Below are 13,921 nucleotides of genomic sequence, written 5' to 3' on the forward strand. Positions count from 1 at the left end.
TAGTTGCTGGAAATCATAATAGTAATAATTTAATTTATGCCTATAAATCACAACACATTGTTGTAAACTAGTTTTTTTCTCTAAACTCTTTTGTACATCTCTAGTTTCGCCTTTCGCTGCCAGCTTTCCCATATCTAAGGACCTTTCCCTTAAGTCCCTTGTAAGAATCGTGTAAACCCGAACTAAGTTATGCAAAAGCCACGCTCTACATCATGTTGAGAACTCGAGTGATCAATCCCGGCGGCTCCGAGTGCCTGTCACTTCTGCTGGCAGATCCTGGCGAGACAATGGAGAAAGCGAGTCCTGTACCAGTTCCCCGATTCGCGACGCCTGTCGCAGGAGGATGTTTCGCTTTCGCCGATCTGCAGATCAATCAAAGTTGGTCACGCTGTCGGGAATTATGTCACTCGCTCACTCAAATTGCAGGATTCGCAGGATTCGCAGGACGAGGATGACGAACTGACGGTTGAACTGATTTGCATACGAGCAGCGGAGAGTTTTCCTCGGCAGCTGCGGTTGGGTTTTCCCAGTCGTTTCCCCAAGGGGGTTGTCGGCAAACTTGGCTTGACAACGGTTGAAAGTTTTCCGCGTTTTTCCTCTTTTTTTCCCTTTTTTTTCATTCTGATGCTCTGTCATCGCATCAATCATGCACTTTATGTTTGCGTCTTTTAGGCAAACTATCCTTTGTAATTAAGTAAAGTCCGTTTAAACGGCTGCCAGGTTATTCGATACTTTTCGGGGCTTACCCTATCCTGCTATCCTGTTTTTCAATTCATATGGAAATCCGGCGGCTGAAAGTTAATACTCTGCGCCTGCGCAGATGTGGGAACTTCGGCAGGGAAAACTTTTAAATGAGACATTAGGTTTTGGACGAAAATCAGGCCAGTTCTCTGGATGTTCCCCCTGCCGTAAATCAATCAATTGTCAGGGCCCATAAACGATTTTATAATGGCCACCGATGGCCAGCTGGCCGAAAGTGATACAAAGTCATCGGACGGGCATGCCAAAATCGCACTTTATGGCCATATAAAATCGGGATCTGCTCACGAAAAAACAGATGTGCCACTGCCAAATTAAACCCAAGATTCGTGTAAGTCCACAAGTTATGGCTCACCCTCGAATCGGGCTTCCTGTGTGCCGCCGCTCCACTAATTGCTCGAAGGATGCGACATCGCCGGCACAGGAAGCGGAAACCAAAGTGGACGAGAAGAGGGAGGAATGAGGATTAGGGGGTGGGGGACACTTGGTCGTCTAACTAAGCGACTAGCCAGCGGCAGAAGTCATAACAGCAAACAAAACACACGCAATCTCCTTAAGCAAATTTAAATGACGCTTCTCCCCGGGTGCATTCATTAAAGTCTGCCCGATAATTAACGCCCTTATGTCCGGGAAGAAGTCCACGAATTCCTCTCTCGGGAGGAGGAAGGGACACTTCCACTGAGCCATTGTCCTGCCGAGGGCCATTGTGACTAATTGATTCGCCCAGACAAATGCCCGTCGCTTCCCTCGTCGGTTCCTCGCCTTAATTTTGTATGGAGTGCCATTGCTTGTCTGGCCAAAAGAATTTGAATTTGCGGCGGATAGTTAATAGGGCTCTAATGCCGACTTGAGCGGATTTCATTTGAGTGAGACAATGGGGCATTCGTCATGGGAAGGGTGCATTTCAGCATGAAATATTGCTCACACTTAAAAGACAATGGAGACTTTCAAATCAAATCTGAAAGGAAGCTTCATTAACATCATAGCATTGATAATAAAGCACATAGATACTCCACAGATTAGTTCTCGATTTCAGTTTCTAGTTTAATATTAAAGAAAATTCCCAGCCTTATTGCCAACTGAAAATGTTGTGTTCCGAATCCTCCCTGATTAGCAGCATCACAACATCTCCGATGCAAAGTTTTGCCAGATTTCAATAAAGTTTCCCTGCACAGATGAGTTTACCTGAGTCACCCTTTCGTTTCAGAATGACCATTTCCCTGTTTTCCTGATCTCGAAGGACCAGAAAAACCTCGCCCAGCGTCAGAGTTGTGGAAACAAAGGGGCTTGCAATCGGAAAACCCTTTTGTTTTCCCACATGACACATAAATAAATACGAGTATGTAGCTGCAACTGGTCAGCCTCGGCTCAGCTGCCCTGTTAATTGAATCATTAGGGTGGTGCAACCAGAGACAATGCCTCCATAATCATTATGAGTGATTGCAGGCAGGCCGAAAGACAAAGGTCTGTCCAGAGCGCATTTGAATAAGTCACCAGCTGGCCATTTCACTCGTGTAACTCCAGATGCGATTCTTGTAATCCGCTCAAGGGTTTCCCCTAGTCTGGAACCACTTGAGGAGCGGGTTTAGCCGATCCGCCAGTCGGGGAGGATGTGACTCGGGGATTTTTCGGACTGATGCACTCCAGTACCTCTCACGGGTCAATAACTTCCTTCCGAGTGCCTTGGTCTCATTTCCAAAAGGGCAGAAGCTCTAATATTTACTAGTCTGCCTCAAGAGCAAGCAAGTTGCCTCCCAGTTGCACATTAAAGTAGAGTCTACCCATCAAGCAAGATAACTGAAGTACTCTCCTTAAGTTCTGTCCAAGCTTCAATGCATTAAATTGGATAAAGTTAGTAGAAAGCAGGATCTTGGTTATGATGACGACTCCGCATTACCCAATGCTGCCACTTTCTTTCGGCTCGGGTTCACTCCTCCAGCGGCACAGCTGTCTTCCAAGCTCGGTTTCGCATCCCGGAGTCCCGGCCGCAGTGTCGGCTTACTGCGGGGATATCATGTCAACGCTTTGGCTGGCATTTAACTTGCCCTTGTCGCCGTGTTTCGCCCAGGCAGCAGCACTTAGGGCTTAAAACTTTAATTAAAAGGCGCAGGAACAGAAAAGGACGAGCACAGCTGGGTCCTTAGCATTTGATCTATGCGCTGACAGGACGGAGAACGGAGAGCGGAGAACGAAGGACTCGGCCTGGTTCCCAGTGCATTCCGTAATCGGATACTTTTATTGCTGAAAGGATAAACCGCAAACTGCTTGCACGGCCATCGCATAATACATTTTATGGGAGTTTACCCGCTGGCATAAGCAGCTTAAAGTCGCAGCGGCACCGAAACTTTACGACAGTTGTAACGATTCCTGCGCCTTTTTTCTCCACTTCACCACGGCTTCTTTTGTTTCAGGAAGTGTCGCCTTTGTTTGGGGCTGATCGCAAATAAAAATAATAAATATTCCCGGCTGGCCATAAAATTGATGGATTCGTTGCGCGGCGGGCTCAATAAAACGTTGCAGCGGAATGAAGCAATGAGAGGCGCTGCTGCGGAGTATCAGAAAGACATTAAAGCCGGGATCCCGATTCCCAGACAGGAAGTGCTCAGCACACCTCGAGACGGCGACTAAGCACGTTAAAGCGTTAACTGGGCATTATTCAAATGCCAATGCAGTAATGCCGCAGTAATGCTGTCCGCAGTAAGCACATTAAGCGGGATTATGTATGGGCAATAAACCGAGCCAAGACTTCCTTTACGGGTATGCAAAGTTCGCCCGATCCTCGCTGCACTCGGTGGTGGCACCAGGGGACTGGGAATGGGGGTCGCTGAATTCCCCGATTACACATCATCTGCTGTCAGTCGTTTTGCGAGACCCTTTGTCTTCCTCCCGGTTGAAGGGAATCCTACTATACACGTAAGTAGTTGCCGAAGGGGTTGCAACTGGCTGTTGTAATAAAATGTTTACAAATTTCTGCAAAATGATTTTGCATGTGCCAATTGAATGAGGAGGATTTCTCGTTTGATTTATCGCCCGCTGAGTTTGTCCCGAGTGGGAAAATTCAAGTAAACTCTGCTGATGGCTTGATCAAACCGAAGGACCAGAGGAGTGAGAGCATTTTCATATAATTTAATAAGAAAAATGTAACATGCAACCGAAAATATATTTAAAATTGGCAAAGTTCTAGGATCAAACTGACTGTTTGAAACTAAATTTAACTACAAACCATCAGTGGTAGGTCACTTTGGAATCGGAATAAATTGGCAAAAAAAAATGAAAAATCAAACCAATTCCAAAGGCAGCAAACTTTCCCAAGCACCTTCCTAATGTTGAACCCATTAATCTATGTTGAATGAAATTTGAATAGTCAAACCCCTGGGCGATAATGAAAAATGACTCGCAATTGAAAAACGACGCCAATGGAGATCCATATGCAAATTTACCAGGAGACAAACGGCTACAAAAAAGAGCTGAGAAATGTGTCTCTCGATATTCGCGCATTAATTACAAACGCAATATTTACAAAACAAATGTGTCGCTTTGTGTCCTCCAGTCCTCCTAAAAAGGCAAAGGCAAAGGGGAGGGCAAAGGGGGAGGGAAGGGTAGGGAGTGATTCAGCTGCCCGCTGTCAACCCCTTGGAGTGACAAAAATTACAAAGATTACAACTTAATTTCGACTTTCAGCCCTTTGGGTTGAGTGCCGGCCGGCATTTACATACATAAATCTCGGATCTCCGCCTCTTCGGCGCTGCAAAAGACACTCGAAATAGTTGAAAATATTTTGTCGGGCCCTCCATTGTTGGGAACCCCTTCTCGAGATCCAGGTAAGTCGGCATTTGCATTTCCTGACAGCTCCGATTCGTCCTTTCACACCTTTAAGACTCGAGTTTAAGCCTGCAGATCTCACACTCCGCTGCACTTCTAAATGCTTTGATTGCGTTCGGTGGGACTCTTCGGTGGGGCAGGAGGGCTGTACTCCGCCCAGATACCAATTAGCAGCTGCACTCACCTGTGGCCAACTGTCCACGCCCTCGTACCTGCAACAATGCCACCGCCGCAGGGCCAAATCAAAATTGCAGCCAGCACTTCCTTCGGGGTTTCCATGGTCTGAGTTCCTTCCCCCGACTTTCACACGTTATTCAGTGAGCATAAAGCGGCGCGTATTTAGGCCAGAAAAAGAAAATAGGGGAAGACCAGCAGCAACTGCAACTGCAACAGCAACTGCAATCCACTTGACCAACTCGCTGGATGCCAAAAGCCAAGTCGCCGAAGCGTTGGATTTGTAACGTATTTTCCATTTGGGAAAAGGCAGAGGGGACACTTCTTTAATTGTTGCGACTGTTAATATTTACGCCGGGTCTTCTTCTCGGTTTTCTTCTTTAACTCGTAGATGGTGGCTGTGCGATAGTGCACATTTTCCCAGACAATTAAAGTAAGGGAAAAGTCGTCGTTTAGTGGCAATAGAGCTGAGATGTTGATCGCCATAAAAGATATATTTTGTCTTTAGTAAGCTGTCCGGGGTTAGTTAAGGAAGCAATTCTTGTATCTGAAAGGAAGCCAAAAATTAAGGAAACGATAGCGGATGTTCGCCATCTGAGAGAGAAAGGAAAGAAATGCAACCAACGTAGCATGTTAAGGATGGTATTCTCATTGGTCTAATAACAACTTACACTAAAGGAGCACCAAATCGTTATCTGAAACATCGAATCTGAAATGTTTGACATTGGCCATTTGCTGAATTCGGGAATCGGCATAGCTGTTCTGTGCGCCGTTGACAGCGCGAAAATTAATAGTGCCAGCTACTTTTTACCGAGTTTTCATATTCAAATTACATTCCAAATTGATTAATGGGCCAAAATTTGCATAGGGATGAAGCGGCGCCATATGCGATGAGGCTTAATTAGGGAAGGTAGCAATGCTTTTCATTTTTCCCCGAGTGAACGTATCTCTTTAAAGGCACGCGATGCAGGATATTCGGCGGACAGATGGGCAGCAGGACACCCCCGCTCTGCGCAGGATCAGTATGCTAATTTGTCCAGGAGTTTAGTTTTACCACGCGACAAGGCCTTAAACACACCGCACGCGATAAAGTCCGCGGCCAGTTTTCGTTCCTATCGAGATCGAACTAAAATTAGAGCCCCGAAAAGGGGAAATTCCGAAAACGGGAGCAGTTTTTCGCGCAGCTGTAGGCGTAAATTAAAATGCATTTTACGCAACTGTGCCACGGGATCCGGGCTCAGATCCTGCAGCTGTTGCCCCTCGAATTTTCCTAATGGCACGCTCTCAACACTTGAAAAGGACACCCCCGCCGCACTGAAGACTGGAATGGCTCTGTTTTTCGTGGAAATTTACGCATTTTCATGCTCGACTACCGTTGCACAGAACGAAGGACCCCGGCCGAAAATAGATTAGCCGCTCTCAAAGGATATTGAACCCGGCAGGGACGGAGGGACGTAGGGACTCTCAAGGACTCGCTGCCGGTCAGGGAGATGGTTAGACAACCGGAGCGCGTGCCACGATCTAAATTTCGGCCCAGGATAATTGCCTCAAGTGCCGACAGATTGACGACTGGTAAATTCCGATGCAGGATATACATAATTCAATTTACGGCTGACGGGTTTGAATTTGAAAGATACGATTTTAAGCTATCCTTTTGCTTTTAAAACAGAACCTTGCTCTCAACCGTTTGACCGATCTTATCCAACAATACCCGATTTTATGAAGATTGCTTTGCCCAGTCCGTGTGGCTTGATGGGCTGCTAAGTATTCGTGGGGATAATGGTACCAGCTGGGAACTTATATTTCTGAAGTCGGAATGAAGCTACTTGATGTGGCAGTATTAAGTTTATTCTCGTCAAGTCCTATTCTGTTTCTGCCTGTTTTCCTCCCTACAATTTGGTGTACCCCGCCAGCTTGTTGAGTATCCACGGCACGTAGGTGGGCACGTCCATGTAGTAGGCTCCAAGGCCAGCTCCGCAATCCTGGTGCCCAAGGCTGACCACTCCGAACTGGACGAACCGCAAGGAGCCAAGGTATTCGACCGACTGGGTGAGCGGTCCGCCCGAGTCGCCTGGGCAGGTGTCCACGCAGTTTCCGTCGGCGCAGAGGAAGCTCTCGTCCCTGCCGCCGAGGCACTCCTTCGTGTTTATGGAGACCTGCATGGTGCTGTTGGCGAAGTACCCTTCCCTGTCCGACCCCCAGCCCACCGCCCAGTAGGCATTCCCGATGGTCGAGGTGTACCCAAGCAGCTCGTCGGAGAGGGGCAGACAGATTGGCTGAATGTGCTCTGAAGGAAGGCGGTTACTCCGGGCCTTGGAAACAATGTTACAAGCAGTTACCTTTAAAGAGCGCTGGGCGGTTCAGTCTGATCAGGGCGATGTCGTTCCAGCCGGAGGAGTGATCGAAGTACTCGTGGACAATCCACTCCTTTATGCCGAACTCCTCCGCGGGTGGAGCGCACACGCTTGAGTCCCCGTCGCAGTCGACATCGGAGTTCAGGTCCAGCTCTCCCAGTCGCACTCTCAAACTGCTCGACAAAGGGGATTAGAAACCTATATGTCGAGGAACATGCCTAGAAAGCCTTACTCATTTTTCCGGGCACACAATACGTTGCAGTGGGCAGCAGTCAGAACGAAGCCTGCGCAAAGTGGGAGTTTGGATGGGAGGGGTTTTTTCCAAATATTCATTGCTTACGCGGTGAGATAAGGGAGCCTCCGCAGCGACAACTCTCGGTATCATCTGGCAAATAGATGAATGCCATCCAGGGCTGGGACATAAGTAAGGACTTTCTGCCACCGGTGATCCTTCGGAAGAGCCTTGGTTGGGGCATCAGCAGCGAACGAACTCCGCAATGCTGTTGCTTTAGTTTTTTGCTCACCCCGTGATGTACGAGCTTCCAAATTTCCGGACATGCTTCAATCTGCGAAATCGAAAAGATTGTACAAACTAGGCACAAAATCGGGAAAAAACTGATCATGATGCTAGGTCGGATAGGAATAGACTGAATGTCTTAAATATATATTTTGGCACAGCTTGTCGCAATGGTAATCACTGCAAATACATATATCAAATTTCACATATTTCAGGAAGAAACAAAAAACATTAATTATCAACTAAACAGCTGATAACACGTAAGAGCTACTTTCGATCAGAAAAAAAAAATGAATCATCAAATTAACTTGCAAGCAAGTGGGCTTCTTTTCCTATTTCAAATTACCACTGGATGTTTTCTTATATCTGTTCACCTTAGATGCCAACAAGTCTTAAATAATAATAATAATTAGAGCGCCGAGGAGTTTAAAGGAAGTGGAACTCAGGTCGGTAATGGTCTCTTTCGGATCGGAAAGTGAGTGGCATCAGCAGAATTTTTTCAAGTTTCCCGATGTTGTGCCAATAGGAACCCCAATTCTCGAGGCCCTCAACCTATAACTTTGGCAATTTTAATCCGATTCCAAAGTGGCATGCATACCTTTAAATGTTTGTAATCGCATCCTTTATGCAGCTACGCTCAAGATTTGCCATTTTCTGATGGTAGAAATTTTGTCAGATTTTTTCAAGATTTCCGTTAATTTAAATAAGAGACCCAAATACGAACTTCCCGATCCATACCTCCGCCAATTCTAATCCGATTTCAAAGTGCTATGCCTCTAAGCATTTTTGATTGAATTCTAAAACAAACTGCGTTAAAATTTTTAATTTGTTTGTAAATTGATTTTCTGCCGTAATGGCCGATCGTTAGCTGGCAATCCGTTACTCTTTATATATAGTGGATTATTGCTGATGCTGATCTCTAGTTGATGTTGCTGCACAGATTAGTTTAAAAATACCGGGTTACTTGTTGTATTTAGCAACACTTATTTTAATGAAACGCTGCCAGATCATCAAAAAAAGAATGTCGGTTGAAGTCTCTGCTATCTTAGCCAGGGCACTAAGCCGCTGGTTTTGAATATTTATTTTTCTCGGCCAAGATTAAATCCGCTGGCTGGCCTTTGTTGCCGATGGAGGAGGGATTTATACATTTAAGTTACGTAATCTGTTTTCCCACCGCCACTAATTTCTGAGAATAGACCTTTGGTCAACAATTATCGTTTTCTACTGGGTATATAGATTCGATAGTATCGAACAATCATCGATTTTTGGTACATCTCTATTTCATTTGCATTTGCCAATTCTACCTTGCCGCGGTCACACTTTTGCGAATTCATACCAAACCCGATCGTGCGTGCTCTGTGTTTTTGCTATTGCGTTGAGTGAAATTTCGCCGCAATCAGGACCTCGCTGTCCTGGAAACCAAGTGAACACATCGGACAATTGCCGTCAGTACGCTCTCGCGTGTTGTGAGTCCAGCCGTGTGCGTGTGTCGCCTTGCAGCAGTGTGCGTGTGTGCACGACCGAGAGGGAGAGAGCGGTGCAGCCGCATCTGGGAAACTCGATTGCCAATATTTCATCGAGGAGGCAATGTCGTCGAGCGGTCAACAATTGATGGCCGATTCGCCAGCCTGCAGCTCCACCGACCACTCGCCGCTGGCCAAAAAGAGGCGATTGGAGCCGCTTGGCGAGGGAGAGGGAGTTGTAGAAGCCGGTGGAGCAACGAGCAGTAGCGGCGGCAAAAAAAAAAGCAGCAGGCGGCGTGGATGTGTTAAACATGTGTCAGAACGAGACGACTAGTGAGCGCCAGCTGGAATTGTGCGTATCGTCGTCCACCTCTGACACGTGCGGTGTTAACGCGTTGGCGAAGCGAGCCGACAAGCAGAGTCAGCAGCAGCAGAAGCAGGGAAGCGACGACGTTAGTACTTCGTCAGCAGTGGAAAAGGAAGGAAGCAAGCGCCCAGAGAAGCGCAATTACTTGGACACCACCACCTCAGAATCGCAAGAAGCATCCTCCAGCGGTCAAAACAACAGCAGCGACAAAGTCAGCTCCAGCAACAATAACAACAATAGCAGCAGCAACAACAACACTAGTGGCAATCGGCACCTGGAAGGAAGCAGCAGCATGGCTGGAAATAGTGCCGCCGCGGGCGGAGATATCGATGAATCGCTGTACTCGCGCCAGTTATACGTCCTGGGCCATGACGCTATGCGCCGGATGGCCAACTCCGACATTCTCCTGTCGGGACTTGGAGGACTCGGACTGGAAATCGCCAAGAATGTGATTCTGGGCGGTGTGAAATCGATCACCCTGCATGACACAGCAACTTGTGGGGTATGTGTGTGAGGCGAAGAAAAAAATCGATAATTTTCCAGGCTGACGCGGGAAATGCTAGGGAAGGCGGTCTTGGCAGCCCTGGTTTATGTGATTCATTTAGAGTTTTTCCTCGCCTAAATTTTAGACTCGGCGCGAAATAAGGTTAGGTTATCTCTATTTGCTTGCAAAAAAGTGTTGTGTGTGTAATTCGGTTTTCCTTCTTTTTCTATTTGCCTCAAAATGTCTGCGCCAAGCTGAAAGTGTGCGTGCGAGCGGGACGACGGTATAAGCATAGCGGGACTGCAATTGTTTTTGCATTCTCTTTTGTTCGGCTTATCCGCTATTGTTTTATGCACTGTAAAAAAACGTTTGTCAATTAGTCGGTTCTTAAATCTCTTTATTTGTTGGCAAAATATTAACTAAGTTCGTTTACATCATCAGTTTATAAACCCAGTAGTTCCGGAAATCCGCAATTTTTTTTGTGCATTTAATCACGCAACAAATAGTCGTTTGTTAGTCATAGTCTCTTGCTCAACTCCTCCTCTCTAATTTCACCACATTTCACAATATGAACTAATTAAGCCTTTTTGGTCTTGCAGCTCCAGGACTTGTCATCGCAGTTCTATCTTACGGAGGCCGATATTGGCAAAAACCGGGCGGAGGCCTCCTGCGCTCAGTTGGCCGAGCTGAACAGCTATGTGCGCACCTTGTCGCACACGGGACCGCTTACCGAAGAGTTCCTGCTCAAGTTTCGCGTGGTGGTGCTCACCAACTCGGATGCGGAGGAGCAGCAGCGGATCGGCCAGTTTGCCCACGAGAACGGGATTGCCTTGATCATCGCCGAGACGCGCGGACTGTTTGCCAAGGTGTTCTGCGACTTTGGCGAGAACTTTACCATTTACGACCAGGATGGAACCCAACCGGTGTCCACCATGATTGCCAGCATCACGCATGATGCCCAGGGAGTGGTCACCTGCTTGGATGAGACGCGACACGGCTTCAACGATGGTGACTTCGTTACCTTCTCGGAGGTGCAGGGCATGCAAGAGCTCAACGGCTGCCAGCCTCTCAAAATCACCGTGTTGGGACCCTACACTTTTAGCATTGGCGACACTAGCCAATTTGGCGAGTACAAAAGCGGCGGGGTGGCCACCCAAGTAAAGATGCCCAAGACCATCAGCTTCAAGTCCCTTGCGCAGGCCAACGATGAGCCCGAGTTCCTGATCTCCGATTTTGCCAAGCTGGACCACCCAGCTACGTTGCACGTGGCCTTCAACGCACTGTCCTGCTACCGCAAGGCTCACAGCGGAGCCCTGCCGCGACCCTGGAACGAAGAGGACGCCAACAGCTTCCTGGAGGTGTGTCGGGCCAGCAGCAGCTCGGAAGTAGACGAGAAGCTGGTGCTGCAGTTCGCCAAGATCTGCTCGGGCAACACGTGCCCGCTGGACGCGGCGGTTGGTGGAATTGTGGCCCAAGAAGTGCTTAAGGCTTGCAGCGGCAAGTTCACTCCGATTTTCCAGTGGCTGTACTTTGACGCCCTGGAGTGTCTGCCCACGGAGGGCGTGGCGGAGGCCGATGCCCAGCCCGTCGGCTCGCGCTACGATTCTCAGATCGCCATTTTCGGCAAGAAGTTCCAGGAGAAGCTAGCCGATTCCAAGTGGTTTATTGTCGGAGCAGGAGCAATCGGTTGTGAACTGCTGAAGAACTTTGGGATGCTGGGCTTGGGTGCCGGCAAGGGCCAGATCTTCGTCACCGACATGGATCTCATCGAGAAGTCGAATCTGAACCGGCAGTTCCTTTTCCGGCCGCATGACGTACAGAAGCCGAAATCCATGACGGCGGCCGCCGCCATCAAACGCATGAATCCGGAAGTGAATGTCACCGCCTACGAGCTGCGTGTTGGCCCCGAGACGGAGAAGGTCTTCTCCGAGGACTTCTTTGGCAAGCTGGACGGCGTTGCCAATGCGTTGGATAACGTGGATGCCCGTATCTACATGGACCGCAAGTGCATCTTCAACCGTATCCCTCTGGTCGAGACCGGAACGCTCGGAACCTTGGGCAACGTCCAGGTGATCGTTCCGTTCCGCACCGAGTCGTACAGCTCCTCGCAGGATCCGCCCGAGAAGAGCATTCCTATCTGCACGCTAAAGAACTTCCCCAATGCCATAGAGCACACTTTGCAGTGGGCGCGCGACGCCTTCGAGGGCGTCTTCAAACAGTCCGCTGAAAACGCTGCTCAGTACATCGCTGATCCGCAATTCACCGAGCGAATTGCCAAGCTGCCCGGTATTCAGCCCTTGGAGATCCTCGATTCTATTAAGGTGAGGGTTTGATTTCGTTACGGTTTAGTGCTTGACTAACTCCTTTTTGCTGTAACTTTCAGAAAGCTCTGATCGACGACAAGCCCAAGAGCTTTGCTCACTGCGTGGAATGGGCCCGCCTCTACTGGGAGGATCAGTACGTTAACCAGATAAAGCAGCTGCTTTTCAACTTCCCACCCGATCAGATCACCTCTAGTGGTCAGCCGTTTTGGTCCGGTCCCAAGCGCTGTCCTGATCCACTTGTCTTTGACGTCAACGATCCAATGCACTTGGACTTTATCTACGCGGGGGCCAATCTGCGAGCACAGGTCTATGGCATTGAACAGGTACGCAATCGCGAGACGATTGCAGAGCTGGTGCAAAAGGTTAAGGTTAGTTTCTCGAACAAAGCCGGTCGAAGGCAGTCGCTGATTCTTTTTGTCGCAGGTGCCAGAGTTCAAACCACGTTCGGGAGTGAAAATCGAAACCAACGAGGCAGCGCCGCCGCCGCCTCAGCTAACAACTTCGATGATGGTGAGCTGGATCAGGATCGCATGGACAAAATCATTAATGAGCTGCTGAAGAACGCCGACAAGAGCTCCGTGATCATGCCGCTTGAATTTGAGAAGGACGACGACAGCAACTTACACATGGACTTTATTGTGGCCTGCTCGAACCTGCGCGCTGCGAACTACAAGATCCCTCCAGCCGATCGCCACAAGTCCAAGCTGATTGCCGGTAAGATCATACCAGCCATCGCCACCACCACGTCGGTGCTTTCTGGCCTGGCTGTGCTCGAGGTGATCAAGCTGATTGTGGGCCACCAGGAGCTCGAAAAGTTCAAGAACGGATTCGCCAACCTGGCGCTACCCTTTTTGGCGTTTTCCGAGCCGCTGGCCGCTGCCAAGAACACCTACTACGGCAAGGAGTGGACGCTGTGGGACCGCTTTGAGGTGACCGGCGAGCTGTCGCTGCAAGAGTTCCTCAACTACTTCGAGGAGAAAGAGAAGCTGAAGATCACGATGCTGTCGCAGGGCGTCTCCATGCTGTACTCCTTCTTCATGCCCAAGGCCAAGTGCTCCGAGCGGCTGCCGCTACCCATGTCGGAGGTTGTGCGACGCGTCTCCAAACGCCGCCTGGAATCGCACGAGCGGTCGTTGGTCTTTGAGATCTGCTGCAATGACGTCGACGGCGAGGACGTGGAAGTGCCCTACGTCCGCTACACGCTGCCCTAAGCCCATACATATTCCTAGTTTACCCATTAAATTATTTTACTAACCCGTTTTGTTGGCGCCGCGATTCTAGCTGTTTGCATTTTAAATTATAGAACACCACTACGGGCAGCCCAGATCTAGAAATTATATATATTATGTGTGTATCCTCTAAGGAATGGCAAATGAATTCGCAACGTACGAAATACAAAGACTCGACTTAAAGCAAAACCTAACTGCATACGAAGAAACTCTCTGCTCAGCATAGTTGTAAAAGAACCGAATTATTGGAGATGTAAAGCGGACGGTCTTTAATGCCATTGCGTAATTGGAAACTGGAATCTGATTGAGCCAGCTGGCAAATTTCACACTTCTCATATATTTTTTTTATATGAAAGCATAAACTAATTACGTCATTGTATTAAAAAAGAGTAAAGCAAATGAATAAAGCTGTATATTTCATATGGTAA

General features: G+C 48.3%; 2 protein-coding genes and 1 long non-coding RNA gene across 3 annotated transcripts; 1 reads left to right on the top strand and 2 right to left on the bottom strand.

The window, feature by feature from the left end:
• LOC108090680 lies at positions 1-836 on the bottom strand. The gene is made up of 3 exons (XR_001771359.1): positions 747-836; positions 416-682; positions 1-362 (listed from the first exon to the last, which is right to left on the bottom strand). It is a non-coding gene; the product is annotated as an uncharacterized LOC108090680 (long non-coding RNA).
• Positions 837-6,644: 5,808 nt separating this feature from the next.
• LOC108090646 (serine protease grass-like) lies at positions 6,645-8,362 on the bottom strand. The gene is made up of 5 exons (XM_017189424.1): positions 8,351-8,362; positions 7,450-7,675; positions 7,342-7,393; positions 7,095-7,282; positions 6,645-7,042 (listed from the first exon to the last, which is right to left on the bottom strand). Exons 1-5 carry the CDS (start codon positions 8,360-8,362, stop codon positions 6,645-6,647), a joined length of 876 nt encoding a protein of 291 aa, XP_017044913.1.
• Positions 8,363-8,916: 554 nt separating this feature from the next.
• On the top strand, positions 8,917-13,921 carry LOC108090872 (ubiquitin-like modifier-activating enzyme 1). Its single transcript, XM_017189766.1, is given in 5 exon segments — positions 8,917-9,958; positions 10,540-12,261; positions 12,324-12,632; positions 12,688-12,738; positions 12,741-13,921. Coding segments are annotated over 5 exon segments (3,375 nt in total). The 5' UTR covers positions 8,917-9,400; the 3' UTR covers positions 13,476-13,921.

This window comes from Drosophila ficusphila, unplaced genomic scaffold (genome assembly GCF_018152265.1).
Source record: "Drosophila ficusphila isolate 14025-0441.05 unplaced genomic scaffold, ASM1815226v1 contig_414, whole genome shotgun sequence".
Classification (NCBI taxonomy): domain Eukaryota; kingdom Metazoa; phylum Arthropoda; class Insecta; order Diptera; family Drosophilidae; genus Drosophila; species Drosophila ficusphila.